This window comes from Gobio gobio (genome assembly GCF_949357685.1).
Source record: "Gobio gobio genome assembly, chromosome: 13".
Lineage (NCBI taxonomy): Eukaryota > Metazoa > Chordata > Actinopteri > Cypriniformes > Gobionidae > Gobio > Gobio gobio.
Window position 1 is genome coordinate 9,323,496 of NC_137106.1, and position 20,985 is coordinate 9,344,480.

The following is a 20,985-nucleotide window of genomic DNA, read 5'->3' on the forward strand; positions in this document are numbered from 1 at the left end:
TTTACTACCTTTCTGGGCCTTGAAAGTGTTAATTACATTGCTGTCTATGGAGAGGTCAGAGAGCTCTCGGATTTCATCAAAAATATCTTCATGTGTGTTCCGGAGATCAACAAAGGTCTTACGGGTTTGGAACAACATGAGGGTGAGTAATTCATTACAGGATTTTCTTTTTTGGGTGAACTAACCCTTTAAGTTATTAAATCTAAAACTAATACGCTGTGAAGTGCTTTATTTTGGAGCAAGAAATACAGGGTGACTTTGTGTCAAACATAGGTGACTTTTCACACAGCTACTCAGCGCAAAACCTACCCTAGAGCAGTTGAATATTAGTAAAAGCCATTTGGTGAATGTACTTTTTTTTTTTTGGGTGATTCTACTGACACACTTTGCCAGGCTGGAATTTAACCTAGCTTTGAGGCAATGTTTGCTTCTGGTGAGGATCTATGCAAATTGTCTTATCTCAGCAGTGATCTGTACCAGTTCCGCTCTCCACCACCTGTTCTCTGGGCATGCGGTACGAAAAGTCCCCAGAGTCCATAGACTCCTAAAGCTGCTGTGGAATTAATGTCCTGTGATCATCCCGGGCTTTGACCGCTCTAGTTTGCTATTCAAATAATGAAATAATGAGCTCTATATTGCAATCATTAATGGTGTTAAGCATGCTAATGGAGTGAATGTCAACTCCACATGAATCTGTGCCAGTTTTGTGAAAGATTGTATACATCCACAGAATCCTTCAGGACCCTGTGTTAAAGGGATAGTTCATTTAAAAATGAACTGTCACCATTTAATCATTTTCTGTCAGCATTCTCATCCTCATGTTGTACCAAATCTGTGTGAGTTGCTTATATTGAACACAAAAGATGATATTTTGAAGAGTGCTAGTTACCAATTGACAATTCTTTGTGTTCGTTCTGGCAGCTATCAGCTGCGCTCTTCAAAGTGTTTGCTTTTAACTGTACCTACAGTTTTTACAGAACGGGGGAAAACTGCATTTTCCTATCATGGACCATGGACCCATAATTTGCAAAAATATTGAAAACCAGAGAAATTGGTGTCTATTGGTGAATTTAAAGTCATCATAAAGACAGTGGTAACGAAGGCTTGTGATTGTTTTTGTTGAGAGAATACCATGTTCTAATATGTCTTTTTATTTTGTATTTGTTGTATTTTAACATTTTGTCTAACTATATGGCTGCTACCTTGGCCAGGTCTCTCTTGTAAAATAGATTTTAATCTCAATGAGACATCCTGGTAAAATAAAAGGTAAATAAATAAATACATTTGACGGTAGTCATAGTAGAAACATATACTATGGAAGTCAATGGTCACCATCAACTGTTTTGTTACCAACATTCTTTAATATATCTTCTATGGATCCTTCACTGGAAACTGAAAGTAACTCACTCTCGCTAAACGTTTAATCTTTGGATTCTTGCACCCAGGAACAATACAAGTTGACACCACTATGATGAAACGTTTGCTAAGAAGTATGTCCTACTGAAGCAAGTCTGTCTCTGTTTTCTCTAGTCAGGTAACAGCGAAAAATAATCTACTGTGTAAGGTTGAATATTAAAAAAGACTTTTGCCTTCCTTCCAATGGCCATTTGGAATCCCTAAGGCACAAGAGGTGCCGATAGTAATCAAGATGTGTGTACATCGGGAGTCTGCTAACTCTCAGACCTTTAGTACGATGGGTGAAGCTGTAATCTGCTGATTGGCCAGTTTGAATGTCCCATATTTGGTTTGATTGTAACTGTTGCTCTGGGTCTATTTTTAACGGCTCTTTTCTTGGGGCCTTTTCTTTCACTCTTTCCCTTCTATAGCTCTATACATTTTCTTTCTTCTCTTTTCTAAAGCTTCTCTCTTCGCTCTCTGGTCAGAAGACCTGCAATGGCAAGTTACCAATGGTACATGGTATCATAGCTACAAACAGATACAGAGCACATTTTGAACCACTAGGGATGAGATGTCCTTTCTGTGAACAACAGGAGACCATTTTTCATCTGTTTGTTAATTGTGGTAGATTAATGCCTCTTTTTGACCTTCTTAGTGGGTGGTGCCAGATATCAGGATAGGTGCCAGATATCAGATATCAGTTTTTTATGCCTGAACTGTTTATTTATGGACCTATATATAAGTGTAGTAGGAAGGAGATTTATCACCTATATACCTAATATAATTTTCGGACGAGCAATGATAGTGGTTTGGCTGTCTCGTAAAAGCAAATTAGGTGGTATGGGACAAACAGATGTGCTACTGATTTATGAGGGTTTGATAAAGTAAAATTGAAGTGGGGTATAAATAATTGTATTTGTGATGTTGACTGCAAATGGCAATTTACAAATGTATGTATAATTATGTATGGTGATGTTAATGAATGCAAAGGCTTTTATGGGTGTGTGTGTGTTATGATGTACCTTTTTTCTGTTTGATGGCTAAGTGTTTGTTTTGAGTACTGTCTATTTATTTCTCGCTCTCTTGCTCCTTGTCGTCGGTTCACCGCTGTTCCTCCCTTGGATCACTTTCGATAGATACTGACCAACTTTGAGTTCTGTCGATATCTGCCCGTCTCCCATTGTCTCCCACATATTTTTCTATTCTAACTGTGCTCATTTCCATCGTTGGTAGAAGTAGCAGTGGGTGGTAATACACAAGAAATGTAGAGTTTTATACCATAATGCTGATAACGTTTCTCTACTGATTTGACAATTCTGCAGCCTCAACTGTTGTTTGGAAACCACCCTTACAACTGTATAGGCAGCCAAGTTATATTGAAAGTCCCTTTAGCCAGTGGTAAAGTGTCCCTTTATATGTTGGCGGTAAATAAATTATATCATCCGTCATTTGAGAAAAATGGGTGAAGGTTATATTTGCTATATTTTATGGCCACAAACATAACAGAAAAAAAATAGAGACAAAATTATCATCATCATTATAATATTTTGTCTTCTAATACAGAAAAGGGAACGTCCAGTACAGAAGAAAAAAGATTTTAAAAATGTATTAAATAGTCCAAAAAAAAAAAAAAGTGCATCTCATTCTGTTCCATTCAAAATGCATATCATGCAAAAAGAAAACCAAAGAAATAAAATCAGTTAGCCTGGATACCAGCCGAACTTGACTTGATCCGTTGTGGAGCAACTATGCTGGAACCAGAGCTGTTTGGACCAATCAAATTGTCAGAGCGGGCTTTATACGAGGATGGACAGATGATCAACAGTAAACGTAATCATTCACGTCACCAAAGAGCGCTTAGGTTGAATTTGTTTACCAAACGGAGAATTTGTTCGTATATGCATTTACCTTTAATATTTCTCTCAAAAATTATGATGTGTTGGTAAGTACTCCATGTATCCTTGAATTCTTTTTACAACACCGGCAAAAATTGTTTACACTCATCTTCTTCTACTTCCAGCGTGCATGCAGTTGAGTTCTGTTGAAAACTAGGCATTGCTCAACATACGTCACTTACTCCATCGCTCTGATTGGTTGTAGGTCTATCCAATTGAGTGCAGAGGCATTTTCTTTCCTAGTTCGGTTGAAACGCACCTCAAATTCACAGCCCAATGGAGCAGGAGCAGACTCATATTCTGACTAGAATCTGAGTATGATGAAAAATCTATGCACTTAACCTCCAAATACAACTGACTTCCTGAAGTGACCTTAGTTCGCCTCATTACACTGACCTCCCAAAAACCCACTTCCTTCCCAAACTGCTCAACCTTCCCCGGTGACAGCCACGCACTACAACAAGTCTCCAAAGAATGTAAGGGCACCAGCCAATAGAAAGGTAAATAGCCCTGGCATTTCACTCTCTGCATTCATCAAACCTTTCATCCTCTATTTCCCTGCACATATAAAGCCATATGCCTGAGGACATATGGAGAGGAGGTGAGCGTAATCATTCACTGGAAGTCCATTGCCTGAAAGAGGGCAGGAATGATTTGGCCTGTATGTTTTCATTTCCTTTCCAACCAAGTGCATCCACGCTTTTCCTGCTGGTACAGCAAGGCTGTTTATCTCAGAAAATCTTTACAGCCTTTTGTCTTCGTGAAGAACATGGTAGCATAAATAAATGACCTCTTCTCTTACTCATTTTGATTAAATTGTTTATTAAATCAAAAACGTTGGGCCCTTTTAAACTTAAACATTGACTTACAGTCAAACTAACTAAAAAACACATGGATTTGCATGCATGCAAGAGAACTATGTTCTTTTCAATTCTGAATTTGGTTGAAACAAACTAAATTTCAATACAAACAAATTATTTACTTATGAACAACTTTACAGACGTACAAATGTGTACAAATCGTGGCATTAATATTTTTTGATTCTATTGATTTCAATTGTCATATGAACGACATTGCGTTTTCTGTCAGATTTATTAAACGCAGTTAACTCCTCTACTTATTGTAACATAGTCCTCTGGTGGCAAGTTTGATGAACCCAAGTGCAGTTTATTGAATTCAAAATGTGCAAACAGAAATCCAATAATCCAAATTGAGCAAACAGAAACAACGACTTGACTCATGAACAGACTTGACTATGAACAGGCTCACCAACAGTGGTTACATGGAAACAATACTTGACAAGGGAACAAGGCAAACACGAGGGCTTAAATACACAAAGACTAATGACTAAACAAGACACACCTGTGAGCAATCAACAAAAAATGAACCAATGACAGAACTGAACTGAGAACACATGACTAAAGCAACCAATAACAAGAGGCTTGTTCGACTTCACCCAGCGATGCGCAGACCGATCGGCGGCTGACTTGAAGCAGTGCATGCCCGTTAGAAATTTTGTCCGACTTGAGGCAGCGCCGATGCCACGTGACAGTGACGCATGTCAACAAAGTGCAGCGAGAGCGATTCGAGAGCAGCCGGCTAATACAGCCGGTGCAGTTTCTCCAGAGCGGCTGCACAAACTCTGACGACACAGCTGTTCCACGACTGGCCAGATTCTCCGCATGACAGCGATCACGTGTGTTTTGTGTTTATTCTAGAACCTTCAGCTCATCTAATGCGCACAAATCTGTTTTTTATTACAGTACAACCTCCTTTTATGTAGTCTCGATGTTATTTCATTTATAGTGTAGGCTTACATGTTGAACTTTATTATTGTACAAACACACGTTGTATTAACCCTTGTATGGTGTTCGGGTCTGTTGGACCCGTTTTCATTTTTTATCAAAAGAAAAATTATACGATTAATATTTTTTTCAAACTGAGACTCATTGGCCTTGGCTTATTTTCTGTGAGGAATATATATCAGAACACATTTTCAATAACCACACACTGTACACCCCCCCCCTTCACATTTATATTACACTCAGGATGTTCGGGTCCACTGGACCCGGGGCTAATAAAAGTGTGGAAATAGTAGGTCCTGTGTACCTTTACTCTGTCCTCCTCCTGTCAGGGCCTGCTGTTAGTGTGTGTATGTTCATGTATATGGTTTATGAGGACACAAATGTGTATAATGACATGGGTATTACAACATAAACATGGTTTATGACGACATCGGTGTCCTCATGCTAAAACATACTAAATGGTGTTTTTTGAAATTCAAAAAATGCCAAAAGTTTTCTGTGATTGGTAGGTTTAGGGGTAGGGTTAGTGTAGGGGGATAGATTATACCGTTTGTACATTAGAAAAACCATTATGCCCATGGAGAGTAACCATACATCACATATCCGAGTGAGTGAGTGAGTGAGTGAGTGAGTGAGTGAGTGAGTGAGTGAGTGAGTGAGTGAGTGAGTGAGTGAGTGAGTGAGTGAGTGAGTGAGTGAGTGAGTGAGTGAGTGAGTGAGTGAGTGAGTGAATCGCTGGGTGAAGTCGAACAAGCCTAAAACCAGGAAACTCTGCTATATGACTTCTGCTGCAAACTTGTTTCAAAAGATTACATAATGTTACACAAAACTACACTCCAAAAATGAATAGCATTTCTGTAATTGTTTAATCATTGTTTATCATGAAATACTTTTTTGCTGTGGGACACAAAAGGCATTTTTCTCCGTATAGTCCTGCATTGTGATTGACAATAAAACCGTAAAATATGCCAAAAAAGCTATATAAATTCACAAAAGCAATGCTCTGCAATCCACATCTTTAGAATCCATACATTTGCAAGCAACAGACCCAAATTCAAGACTTTCTTTTTTGCGAACGTCAAATCCCATGCTTGTTACAAATTCAAAAATTGCCCCAGGAAACGTCAAAAAGGAATAAACAAAGCAGCCAGAGAAGTGCTTGAGATGACCACTGCTGTAAAACCTGTTGTGTCTCCTTTAAATTGCAGAATAATATCCAAGAGTGTTTTGTTTACAAAAAGAGACTCCCCTTTGGTCGATCTACATTGAAGTTTCTTTTTCATTTTGCAAAGCATGATCATGATCATTCTATAATGTGTTGGATTCCTGCTGAGCGGTTGTATGTGTGAAAAGAACAAGAGAACGCATGGAGCCACGCAGTCAGTGATTGAACAGCATGTGGAGCTGCTGCATTTGTCTTTCAAGTGCAAGAGGTGCGCCTGAAGAGTTCGTAATTGCCCAACCTTCTCCGCAACCTGACTCTCTAATGAGGCTTCCTTAACTCTTGCACCCCACTTATTTCCCCTTCAATTTCTCTTTCATTCTGGCACTTATACATATTCCCATTCTGCCTTATTTCAACTCACTTTTGCTCCCTGAGAAAAGATGAAATTATGGATTTTACTGTACTATACATGGTAAAGTTCTTCGTTCTGTTTGGTATATTAAGTTAAATTTGAATGGTTCAACGTTTGTGAAGTAGATACATTTTTTAATTACCTTTAGGTGGATGTGAGAGACTTAATGAAAGCCTTTTTTAACTTTATTTTACCAAGTGTGTCTGCAAATTAAAAATACCTCTAACTGAGAGCCACCACCTTTCTCCAGATCTATATTAAAGTCGCTTTACTACACTATAAAAATAACATTTTTCAGTCATTACCATATGGAAATATTTCTACCTAACAAGACCCCTGAAATTAAATTGAGTTGTTGAGCAACACATATTCACTACAACTTTTGCCTCAATAATCTCCTACTTACTACTTATTAATAGTTAAGTTGAGATATTGGCTAGGATTAAGGGATTTAGAATAAGATCATGCACAAAAAGGCATTAATATGTGCTTTATAACAAGCAATTAGTTAATAGCGAGAATTGGACCCTAAACTAAAGTGTTACCAGTTGTTGCAACCAAATGCAGTCAGGTTGATTCTGTCTTATTTTTATATTTTTTACTTTGATAAAACCATTTACCATTCTTACCACGTGAAGCACATCGTTGAGAAAACACGTTTTACAGTGTAAAATGGAAGCTCTTTACCTTCTTCCCACCCCTGGGAGCTTGCTTTTGTCTTTGCCATTGTCTGGTCTTTCGCCCAGGAGTCCTCCGCTGATGTTAAACTCCAGGCGAACTCAGGATAATATCCAGCATGCCTACGATCACATGACTTTCCCTTTGAAGTGCAATCTGAAAAAAAGGAGAGAGGGATAAATATATTACTACCAGTTGCATTTGCAAAGATGTTCATTATTTAACAGAACAGCATTTTTAGATGTTGTTTGGGATGTTTTTGGTCACTTTTAGAGGCCTTCAGTCTTATTCCTGTGTACTGTAGAGTTGAGCTCCAACCCTAATGAAACACATCTGAACCAGCTAGTCAAGCTCTTCATGATTATTTAAAAAAAAAAAAAAAAACACAGGCAGGTGGGCTGAAGCAGATTGGACCTTTTTTTTTTTTTTGCAGGAGCAAGAGACCTCTGCTATAGATGTTTAAAAATGAATCTGCCTTTAAAAACAATTTTTTTCAAACTCATTAACCTTCTAGTATATTGGTCTCCAAACTTGATCAGGGGAGCGTTTCCAACCGCATTGTCGCAAATGTGTCGTTCAACCACGCTGGTTAATGTCAGGCAGGTGGTGGTCTTTTAATGACTCCCTTTGAGAGCAAATTAATGCTGTATTTTGTGCTATTAATAACGGATATGGCATCTGTAGACTAATGCTGCATCCCAATTCACCTACTTACAGGTGCTTCTCAATAAATTAGAACGTCGTCGAAAAGTTAATTTATTTCAGTAATTCAACTTAAAAGGTGAAACTAATATATTATATAGACTCATTGCATGCAAAGTGAGATATTTCAAGCTTTTATTTGTTATAATTTTGATTATGGCTTACAGCTTATGAAAACCAAATTCAAAATCTCAGAAAATTTGAATATTGTGAAAAGGTTCAGTATTGTAGGCTCAAAGTGTCACACTCTAATCAGCTAATTAATCCAAAACCTGAGCCTTTAAATGGTCTCTCAGTCTGGTTCTGTACAATTCACAATCATGGGGAAGACTGCTGACCTGACAGTTGTGCAGAAAACCATAATTGACACCATCCACAAGGAGGGAAAGCCTCAAAAGCGAATTGCAAAAGAAGTTGGATGTTCTCAAAGTGCTGTATCAAAGCACATTAATAGAAAGTTAAGTGGAAGGGAAAAGTGTGGAAGAAAAAGGTGCACAAGCAGCAGGGATGACCGCAGCCTGGAGAGGATTGTTGGGAAAAGGCCATTCAAATGTGTGGGGGAGCTTCACAAGGAGTGGACAGAGGCTGGAGTTACTGCATCAAGAGCCACCACACACACAGAGACGGATCCTGGACATGGGCTTCAAATGTGGTCAGAAGCGTCTTACCTGGGCTAAAGAAAAAAATAACTGGGCTGTTGCTCAGTGGTCCAGCCCTCTCTTCTGATGAGAGCAAATTTTGCATCTCATTTGGAAACCAAGGCCCCAGAGTCAGGAGGAAGAATGGAGAGGCACACAGTCCAAGATGCTTGAAGTCCAGTGTGAAGTTTCTACAGTCTGTGTTGGTTTGGGGAGCCATGCCACCGGCTGGTGTTGGTCCACTGTGCTTTTTTAAGTCCAGAGTCAACGCAGCCATCTACCATGACATTTTAGAGCACTTCATGCTTCCTTCAGCAGACAAGCTTCATGGAGATGCTGACTTCCTTTTCCAGCAGGAATTGGCACCTGCCCACACTGCCAAGTACCAAAACCTGGTTCAATGACCATGGGATTACTGTGCTTGATTGGCCAGCAAACTCGCCCCATAGATTCTCTATTGCCAAAAGAAAGATGAGACTGAACAATGGAGAAGAGCTGAAGGCCGCTATTGAAGCATTCTGGTCTTCCATAACACCTCAGCAGTGTCACAGGCTGATAGCATCCATGCCACGCCACATTGAGGCTGTAATTCATGCAAAAGGGGTCCAAACCAAGTATTGAGTAGGGGAGCGCGGGGCACATCCTAACGCAGGGTTAGTTGTAACACACGTTTTAACCCTTTCCACACATGCCAGAACGACGAAACTTAGTGTATTTACTAGTTGCCATATCAACATGATTTAGAGAAAAAAAAAATAGCGCCAAAATTAAAAAGATCTCTAAGATATTACTGAATATTTATTCAACCATAGCAAAAGTAAATTTCTCACTTAAGTTTAGTTTTCATCTCTGTTTTTTGTGTTTATTTAAAATAAGACAAATCCGATATTATTTTAATCTCATATCTGTTATTTAACAGTTGAGATCGTTCTTTAATGCTGATCTAACCAGCAGAAGACACGAGCAGCGATTTAAATCCCAGTTGTGCAGGTGGGGTGTGTTGTAACACTGCGTTACAATGAGCCCCTATTAGAAATATGCCATTATATTCTACACTTTTAGGAATTCTTTTGAGAAACCATGAGAAAAGGGTGAATAATGACAGAGTCAATGTTCAGAAATTATTAATTATTATTATGTTTTGAACTATGCTGTTTAGCTGTATTTAGCGATGTGTTTGTTGTCAAACTCAAAAATGAATATATTTTTGATGATTAAAAAAATGCAATTTTTTATTTTAAAAAGTTAATAATTGTATTTTGTTGACAAAATATTTTAGTTTGTCTTGGATATGTTTTTGATTATATCATAACATTTTAAGCTGTCATTCGGTCATGTTACATTGTGCCCCACCCCATGTTGTCACATTTCACTTCCATTCTTTCAGGGTAAATCAAGAAAAAAAGTATACACTATATTAATGAAACACAACCACATAATTGTACTAGACATGTGTGCAATTAATGTGGGAAAAAAAATAAATACTCTGAACCCCAAGTGGATTTACACAAACTGAGAAAGTCAAAAAGTGTTAGGTTGTGCCCCGCTCTCCTCTACATATGCATGATTATACTTTTCAGAGGGCTGACATATCTGTATTTAAAATCCTTTTTTTTATTGATTTCATGCAATATTGTAATTTTCAGAGATTTTGAATTTGGGGTTTTCATAAGCTGTAAGCCATAATCATTCAAATTATAACAAAGGCTTGAAATATATTTTGGGGCTTGAAATGTCTATATAATATATATTAGGTTCACCTTTTAAGTTGAATTACTGAAATAAATGAACTTTTCCACAACATTCTAATTTATTGACATGCACCTGTATACTACGACCTAAAAGAATGCACTCTTTTGTGAAGAAAAAGTACATACTTTTGAGTGTGTAGCAGAAGAGTATGCAAGCTTTGGGACATACTACTTAGTCATCTATAACAGACTCTGTCGCTTCGTTATGTGCATCCCGTCACCGTTTAAACTGCCATATCAATCATCGTCACAGGAAATTAATCTGAATGTGGAGGATTTGAACTACCGTATCGGAGAGAAATGTAGTAGCACGTTGATCTGCCATTTGTGGGTCTTTAATGCAGAGACTCTCCTCATGTGTTTGCAGTTTAAATATAATGATGCACTTAAAAGTTAATGACAAAATGTCTCATTACAAGTGTTCACAATGCTGCTGCAGGTGAAATATAATGTGGATAACATTGAATAAATATCTTTTCGTCAGGTTAAATATTGATAATTGCTCACTCAAACCCCTTTATCTAACCCTCTCCACTGAACCGTCGGACTCGCACATCCGTCATGTTTGTAGTTTTTTAACACTTTTTAATCCACGTTTGTAGTTCTAATCGAATCCTCGTCCAACTCGCAATGGGTTGTGGGCAATATCAGCTGTTAGAGTGTGCGTCGATCTGCACTTCTAATTATGACCAGCAATAGTAGACCATTCGGGTATCTTTGGAATACTTTTTTCAACATACTACGATTTGGGACATACTAATTCTATTTTCGAATACTATTTAGTACGGATAGTATGCAAATTGGGACGCAGCATAATTCTTATTTCTCTCAGTTATTTTGCTTTATTTCCAGATTCATTATGGTGACCCATACTTGGAATTTGTGCTCTGCATTTAACCCATCATACACAGAAGTGAACACACACACACACACACACACACACACACACACACACCGTGAAAACACACCCAGAGTAGTGGGCAGCCATATTGCTGCGGCGCCCGGGGAGCAGTTTGTGGGTTTGGTGCCTTGCTCAAGAGTCTCAACCTCAGTCGTGGTATTGAGGGTGGAGGAGAGCGCTGGTTATTCACTCCCTCCACCACAATTCCTGACAGACCAGAGATTTGAGATTTGTTACCGCAACCTTCGGGTTACAAGTCCGACTCTCTAACCATTAGGCCACGACAGCCCCAGAGAGTGACTAGCACTCTGTGGAGCAGATTTTCCATTTTGGGCTACTGTAGAAACATGGCAGCACAAAATGACTTCATTGTACGGGGACCCGTGGTGTATGTAGATAGAAATGGCTCATTCTAAAAGGTAATAAAAACATAACGGTTCATTATATAAGGTCTTTATACACCACTGAAAACAGTTTTATGTATTAGTGCTGTCAAACGATTAATCGTGATTAAACGCATACAAAATAAAAGTTTGCGTTTACATATTATATATATGGTGTGCACGGTGTATAATTATGATGTACATATAAATACACACACACATGCATGCATGTATACATTTAAGAAAGGTTATATTTATATATCAAATAATTATATATAATATAAATTATATAAATAAATGTAAAGTATATACATGAATAAGTGTGTATTCAAATACACAGGAACACATTTTTTTCTTTTTTTTCCTGTATTTACCTAAACATATTCAAGCTATGGTTGAAAGTGCACGCTCTTAGGTTTAATTTGAGGGCATTTATATCCAAATTGGATGAAGGGTTTAGAATTTACAGCCCTTGAGAGTATGGGGTTTTGATAAGGCTTGGAACAGCTCATGATCCAAAGCACACAACGTCACCTGTAAATCATGGTGTGATGGCTTCCAGTGGCACTGGATCACTGGTGTTTATTGATGATGCGACTGAAGACAGAAGCAGCTGGATGAATTCTGAAGTGCATAGGAATATACTGTCTGCCTAGATTAAGCCAAAATGCAGCAAAGTTGATTGGACGGCGCTTCACGGTACAGATGGACAATGATCCAAAACACACTGCAAAAGCAACCCAGGAGTTTTTTAAGGAAACAAAATTGAAAATTCTGCAGTGGCCATGTCAATCACCTGATCTCAACCCGACCGAGCATGCATTTCACTTGATGAAGGCAAAACTAAATGCAGAAAGACCCAAGAACAAACAACAACTGAAGTCAGCTGCAGTTAGAGCCAGGCAAAGCATCAGAAAGGAGGAAACCCAGTCTTTGGTAATATCCATTTTCAGGCAGCCTTTACCTGCAATGGATTCTTAACAATTACAACATTACTTAACATTAAAAACGAACATTTTATTTATGATTACATTCATTTGTCTAATTACGCTTGAGCCCCTGAAAATGGGGGGGGGGGGGGGGGATAAAAATGGTTGCAGTTCCTAAAAATGTTTTACTTGATATTTTTTATCAACCTCTTGAACTAAAGCTGAAAGTCTGCACTTCGAATTAATCTCGGTTGTTTCATTTTAATTTTGTTCTGGTGGCACACAGAGCCAAGAGTATGAAAATTATGCCCGTGTCAAAATATATATGGACCTTATTTTATACATAATTATACACAGTACACACACATACATTATATTATGTAAACACAAACTGTTATATTGGATGCGATTAAGTAAAATCTCCGCTTCGCGTCGTGACCGCATCACCACCTCGGGTGTGCATTATTTTTCTAATAATTCAACGGCCCGTCGTCAATTATTCCGCTTATTCCGCTAATTCCACAGTTACACCTCAAGACATCGATCCGATGATATTTAAAGGGATTCGTCCGTTTTTTGTACTTAAAATCGCTATTGTGAGTAGGACTATTTCTTCCGCGTCTCATCCAACAGCTCTTTTGCTAGTTCCGAAACGTCATTTTAAAGCTGGTAACAGAGGCTTGAGCCGTTGATAGCATAGAGACAAGCGAGCGAGCGAGAGAGCTTGTGTGAATTAGGCCACCTCTGTGTGTATCTAAACAGCGCTGTTATTACCTCGCTAGTGAAAAAAATGTCATGTGTAGCCTTTAAGTTGCTCCACTATATAGGCTAACTGATAAAAAAAAAATGTAGTCCTGTAATTTCCGTTATTACAGTTAACTATGCAAAGTGATATGGAACTGTAATGCGGCCAAGAGAGCTGCTTGGAACTACGTTCGCTGTGCGTTTCCCAGAAAATAATTGCACACCTCTGAATGTTCATCAGTCAATCAGATTCAAGCATTCAACGGCCCCATTGTATAATCGCGATTAATCGTTTGACACCCCTATTATGTATATTATATTGCATTGCTCTCAATAGATCCTCCTAAATATTACACAGTGGACCTTTAAATCTGTTGACAAACTAAAAGACGTTATTTTGCTCATTGCACACACTCATTGGGAAAAAAATTCCTCTACCAACATTTTTACAAGACTTCAAAAACATACCTACACATGCAAATTACTGCACTTTCCATCTTAAATGAACACTAGCAGAAGTAAAACAACACAGAAACAGCATTAGTTGAGGTCACTAATTAATCATTTCTGATTCTGGCTGTCTTTCTATTTTGATTCTTCTTGATCTCAGTACTGCTTTTGACACTGTTGATCACTCAGTTTCTCTTGCATGTTTAGAATTTGAATTTGGTGTTTCTGGTACTGCAAGCCTTTGGTGGTTGCCGGTCTGATACTGGTGTGGTGCAATCTGGTGTTCCTCAAGGTTCAATCTTGGGCCCTTTACTTTTTAACATCTACATTTATCCTCTTGGTCAACTTTTAAGATCAATTGGTCTCAATTTTCACTTTTATGCAGATGACACCCAGGTGTATATTCACATTCAAAACCTGATGTTAATGTAGCGGTGTCCTTTCTTAATTTCTGAGATAAAAAAAGGATGTCTAAAAATGTTCTTTGTCTAAACAGTGACAAAACTGAGGTAATGCTCATTGGTTCACCCCACCAGCTATGGGGTCTTTATCTTTAAGTAGATGTCTCTGCACTGGTAAAAAAAAATAAAAATAAAAACTTGGATGTGATATTTGATGCTCATTTAGCATTTGTTCCTCATGTTCAGAACACTGTCAAGACATCATTTTTTCATCTTAGAAATATAGCCAGATTACGTTCGGTTATCATTCCTGGTAGCTGAAAAGTTAATTAAAATCTTTGTATTTTCTGATTATTGCAATGCTTTGCTGGCCAGGGTTTCAAAAGCTTACCCTAAACAAATTACAGTTGGTTCAAAATTCAGCTGCTCGAATCCTATCTGGAAACAGGACAAGGGATCACATCACTCCTGTCGCGGAGTCTTTACACTGGCTCCGTCAGATTCCGTGTTGATTTTAAAATTGTTGTGTTTACTTATAAGGTTTTGCATGGATTGGCACCTCATTATCTCTCGGAGCTTTTAACCTACACACCTGTGCATGTTCTCCGCAGCTTTGAAGCTGGACTTTTAGTTGTTCCTCTTACTTGTTTAAAATCTATGGGGATAGGGCTTTTTCTTCAATTGCTCCAAAATTTTGCAATTCTCTGCCTGCTGAGATTAGGTAAGCTGAATCCCTTAGCGTTTTTAAATCTTCCCTTAAATCTTATTTTTTAGGGTAGCTTTTACCTGATTATTTTGTAATTGCCATATTTTTCCATGTATATGTTGAACTTTTGATAGTATGTTAAACTTTAAAGCTTTTACATTTTAACTGGTACATTTTTTAATTGGTATTTTTCTTTGTCTGTATTTCACTTTCATTAATGCATTGTTTGTATATATGTGGTACAACATCCATCCATCCGTCCATCCGTCTGTCCGTCCGTCCGTCCATCCATCTGTCCGTCCATCCATCCGTCCGTCCATCCGCCCATCCATCCATCCATCCATCCATCCATCCATCCATCCATCCATCCATCCATCCATCCATCCATCCATCCATCCATCCATCCATCCATCCAAATAGCACACTTCTATGTCTTTCTAATGCCAATTTCAAAGCCAGGATTGTCAGACTTAAAAGTCCAAAAGAAAATGTTTAAGTAGTAAATATGTTAAGTACATTTTCTCTGAGAAGGCAAAAATAAAATAAAATTCATGAAATAAAATGACATAAAACATTTGCTTTTTGGTTTAGTAATACAATCCAAAAGCAAGACCAGCAGATGAAGTTTCAGAGGGAAGCAGCACTGGCTTCCCTTGAACTCAGTGTTTTCACGGAGATCCTAAAATGCGGCATGTGAAGCAAAACATATCGTGAGAGAAGGCAATGCCTCCATTGCACTATGATTATTTCATTACACTATCAATGTGATAATACCCGCCAATCATGGTCTTTTCAACACTATGATTGGCTGATTATTCTGTCAAGGCTGATTACAGCCACTCTTGCTCGCAACAGGTCTGGAAATCTGCCTGAAGTGGTCAAAATGGTGGAATTTTACAAATTTCACATGTAAATTGCTCACTCATCGGACATCACATTCAGTTACATCCAAATCTAAATTACATTTACATTTATTCATTTAGCAGACGCTTTTATCCTAAGAGACTTACAACTGAGGAATACAGGAAGCGATGCGTCATGAATCATGAAATTACCTTGAAATGTGGCGTTTACTGAAGATGTATTATACAAATCCAAAAGGTGATCATAGTGTACTGAAAATTATGTTCTATATGATTTCTACCTGGTAAAATATATCATTTGATTCACTTCTCGATGTTCCAACATGACAATATTCTGAAAAAATTCAACTTTAAATCAGAATCAGAATGAGCTTTATTGCCAGGTGTGCTTACACACACGAAGAATTTGTTTTGGTTACAGAAGCTTCCAGTACACAATGTAAATTGACAAGACAAGAGACAAGTAACATAAAAATAAATTTGTAAGTTAAACACACAATGGTGGAAATGCAATGTGACAGAAGCGCTTCGGATGGAATAGAATATGTACAGATGTTTTGTAAATATAGGTACTATATATAAGTTATAAGGTGCTATATGTGAAATGTCTGAGGTAAAGTATTGCACACATTTATTGCACAGTAGGGTGTATAATATGTATATACGGGTGCTATAGGATCTACAGGTGTTTTAAATATACAAATTTTTAAATATACAATATACAATATATTAAATATACAAATGCAGCTGTACTTGATTTTTTAAGCTGTTTGACAATTGAATACAGTTGTTTATAGACTGATTGTCGCCCGAGCTCACACTGAAGTCAGGTCACCCATATTCAGAGATGGTTCTAATTAAAATGTATTGCTTAAGGTCAAAAACTGTGTTGAGGTGATGGATGAAATGTGTCTTCAAAAGGACAAATGATCCTAGCTGTGCCAAATTACAGTTTGTACTGAAATGGATGTCATTGGTTATAAGTTCAGTCAGGAGTGTAATTTGATTGGCTTCTTAGCCTAGTTAGATGGAGAAAAAGTCATGCTGTCCATCAAGCTTTTTAAAATGTGCTTTGAACTTTGAAGGTCCATATTAAATTGTAAAGAGAGCGAAAAAAAAAAAAAAATCCTTCACACAGCATATTTCGAGCATGCCCCTTGATAACCATTGATGAAAATAATCTATTAGTTAAAAAAAATAATAATAAAATAAAAATCAAATCATTGGAAATAAAAGTACTCACAGCTGAAAAAATACCTCTATATGAAAACCTTATCTTCGAGAGGATGGAACATGTTAATAAATGTAAACTCAGCTAGATTGTAGAGTCTTAAATTGGAGTTTAGCATTTGTAAGAGTGCAGTGTCGGGTGAATGCAGATAAAGTCACCAAGTTTTAATTCAACAATGTGTCAAAGTGAGTTCATTAACATAGCTTATCTCATAAGCTTTTCACATAGCTCTGTAATGCTAATCATTTTAACACTGGCATTCACATAAACGTGAATGTCAGAATCCATTCTTCAGGAACTTTAGTATGATTATTATGTTCACAGCTAGTTCCCACTTTTCCTGTGGTTTTCCATGTATTCCTATATTCGTTTATTCTGCTAGAATGGCTTTCAAACTATTCCAACTGTGTTATGTTCCAACCACACATTCGTCTTGTATTCACTGGAGTGTTAAAAGCACCGGTGGGACCAGGTTGTTTATCAGAGGACTGCTGGTTGAAGCCCCAGGCGGTGTGAAAAAAAAAATAGTACTCTGTTCTTTTGCACGGTGTGTGTACTGTATGTGCTTCCTTGGTACAGAATTTGGTGTTTTCCTTGTTAAAGTAGTAAGATCCCAGAGGGGGAAAAGTATTGCCCAGAGGTTACCCTTTCATAGCTCACACTTAATGGAGTTCTTTGTTATGTTTCATTTATGAATTTTTTTTCTATATTCTGCATCCCAGTTTAATGTGCTCAGACAGCTTTAAGTAGTAGTAGTCATAGGCAAAAATAGTCTGATTTAAAAAAAAAAACTAAAAACACGTATTCACTTAATTGAACTCTAGTTTATTTCTGACAATAAATACCAAATTTAACAAACAACCTGTTCTCTGGGGTTAAAAAACTGCACATGGACTTCATTGTGGCACAACAACACGTTCTCATAAATTGTATTTATCATGCGATTTATACACCAAAATGAGTTTACGTGCATATGATATGCATTGTCGCCCCATTTAGTAGGTTTAGTGGTGTGGGGTACATGCATATAACACGTTATAAAGCACGCATCACATGAAAACTGCGTAACTTGCTCATAAAAACTCATTTTGGCATATACATTTTTTTTTTTATAAATAAAAAAAACAAAAACGTACAAATACAATTTGTGCTATAGATACGCATTTTCATGAGATCAGGCTGGGCACAGTGAAAGCAGAATGCACATTGTAGTCTTTTAAAAAAAAAAAGATTTTTCTCAGCATTTTGTTCAGAATGTTGCTTTTTTAATTTTTTTAAATGAAACGTTCATTCAAGTGTCGATTAAAAATAATGCATGAATAAAAATGTTTTTGTTTGCTGTCTTTTGATATATTCCATGTTCAGATATTCAAATATTCTGGGGGCCGAGCTATTTTTGTGAAAATTATAAAGAAAATGCTGGTGGTGGCTGCATTACCTCTTCCTCCACCATTAACATAATTTTCAGTCTCTTTCTTTCTCTCTCCCTTTCTCTCTCCCTTTCTCTCTCCCTTTCTCTCTCCCTTTCTCTCTCCCTTTCTCTCTCCCTTTCTCTCTCCCTTTCTCTCTCCCTTTCTCTCTCCCTTTCTCTCTCCCTTTCTCTCTCCCTTTCTCTCTCCCTTTCTCTCTCCCTTTCTCTCTCCCTTTCTCTCTCCCTTTCTCTCTCCCTTTCTTTCCAGAATATTAAGTTTTTATATGGGAGGGGACGCTATTACGCATCTTCTGAAAGAGTACAGAATCTCCTGATCAAAACACAGGCGAAGAAGATGCAGAAACAAGCGATAGCATACAGTATGCAAGCAGATGAGTATGTAAAATAACGCGATCATCAACATTAAAAACATCAAAACTGCCTAATGTTACTGAAAGAAATGTTGACCCAGGACGAGCTATAGGATTGTGAAGCTTTGGGGTGTTGATGGACTCGATCAACTTCATCTGTGTTAGACTACGTCTGGATCTGATTCAGAAAGATGATCATAGAGCAAAAATCTGAGTGAAACGAGTTTTTATCATTTTTTTTTTTTTTATGAGACCTTTCCCACATTCAAGTGTTGTTTAAAAAAAAGTGCATTGAGCTAAAGTAAAACCGTTTTTTTTTTTTTTCTTAAAAGCACAGGGTCTGTTCTTTCTTTTTATATATTCGTGTTCAGATATTCATACAACAAAACATTCTGGGGGCAATGAAAATTGTGTGAAAATGATCAAAACTGCTGGCGGTGGATGGCAACTTTTTTTAAAAACACTGGCGGGAAAGAGTTAAGTTTATTGTATAGAAAATGTACTGTACTAAATTTAAGGATAAAAAGAAAAATGTGTAGGAGTTACTTTGAAACATTTTTCATTCAGAAATGTCAAGATACTGCAAGCATCACATTGAATTAAAAGTGATTGTTTGCTCCAACTTTATATTAGGTGGCCTTAACTACTAATATGTACTTCTAACAAAAAATAAGTACAATAAACATGGGTACGTTTAAGGGTAGGGATGGTGTAAGGGAAGGGTCAACAGTGTAATTATAAACGTAACTACAGAAATTAATTACAGATGTAATTACTTGCAGGTCATTTTCAAAATGTAAGTACAATGTACAAACATGTATGTACACAAAAAGTGCATTGTACAAATTATTAATTTAAACGTTATATAGTTGTTAAGGCCACCTAATTTAAACTGGGTCCGATTTTTTATTTTTATTTTTAAAATCACATTAATTGTGTAGAAAGACTGAAATAGTATTTTCTCACAACTCTTCATGTCCTATCCAGTTTTCAAGACTATATTCAATGTTTTTAAATGACTAAATGACAAAATTCTTGTTTTTTTTTTGTTTTTTTTAGTTGCCAGCCAGAACCTCAGAATATGTTTTGTATGAATACTTGAACATGAAATATATAAAAATACAGAACGGATCATCTGCTTTTAAACAAACAAATAAACAAAAAGAAAATAAAACGTTTTATTCTAGCTTCATGCATTCTTTTCTAATTAACACTTGAATGTGGGTAAACGTTTCCTAAAAAAGCAACATTTACAAAAAGGTGATTTTTCAAAATTTTTTGCTCAAAGACTACATCCAGATCGGATAGAGAGCGATGATAAAAACACAGAAGGGGTTGATTGAGTCCATCAACACTCCAAAGCTTTACAGTCCTATAGCTCGTCCTGGGTCAACATTTCATTCAGTAACATTAGGCAGTTTTGCGGTTTTGGCATTTGCTATCGCTTGTTTCTGCTTCTTCACCTGTGTTTTGATCTGAGGATTCAGGACTCTTTCAGAAGAGGTGTAATAGCGCCCCCCCCCCCCCCCCCCCCCTACCGTATAACAGTGAAAGACGGAAAATTCCGTCAATGGCGGGGAACGAGTTAATTTGCCATATTTTGAAAATGATTGAGACCAAATTGGCAAACAAAACAAAGCTTATGTTTTAAGATCAAAAAAGAATTTGAAAGTGATACCACATGCGAGACCACACATACGGGTCTCTCGACAGAACAGAGCACTGGCAGTTTATGAAAGCTGCTGGTACACAAGAACAATTTCTGTGGACATATTACTGACAGTGCTTACTGTAAGTGCTTGTGTTGAGCGAGGTCAGTGGCATAACAGATGTCATTTTGAGCTCTGAGCTATGTTACAGGTCAGCCATGCCCAAAAGTTATAAGACTGTGACTTTTGAGTTTACTGATCAGCCTTACAACAATGTTGACTCCACCAGTATTAAGTATTTGTGGAGAGTTTATCTTTTTGCCCAACCGATGGTAGACAAAGTGAGTGTTCAGGTAAATCTGTTTGAAACTAGAGATGTTCCGATACCCTTTTTCCCTTCCCGATACATGGGCTCAGGGTATCGGCCGATACCGAGTACTGATCCGATACCTGGGTGTGTATCTGTATATACAGCTGTATATACTTCTAGCCCTGTATGAAT

General features: G+C 37.4%; 1 protein-coding gene across 1 annotated transcript in view; it reads right to left on the bottom strand.

The window, feature by feature from the left end:
- The window catches only part of alk (ALK receptor tyrosine kinase), a gene marked incomplete at both ends in the record, with an annotated part of 709,791 nt that overhangs the window by 390,133 nt on the left and 298,673 nt on the right, over positions 1-20,985 (bottom strand). Inside the window, one exon of the mRNA XM_079833880.1 lies at positions 7,363-7,509. Coding sequence (XP_079690006.1) covers positions 7,363-7,509 — 147 coding nt within the window. The remainder of the gene's footprint in view (positions 1-7,362; positions 7,510-20,985) is intronic.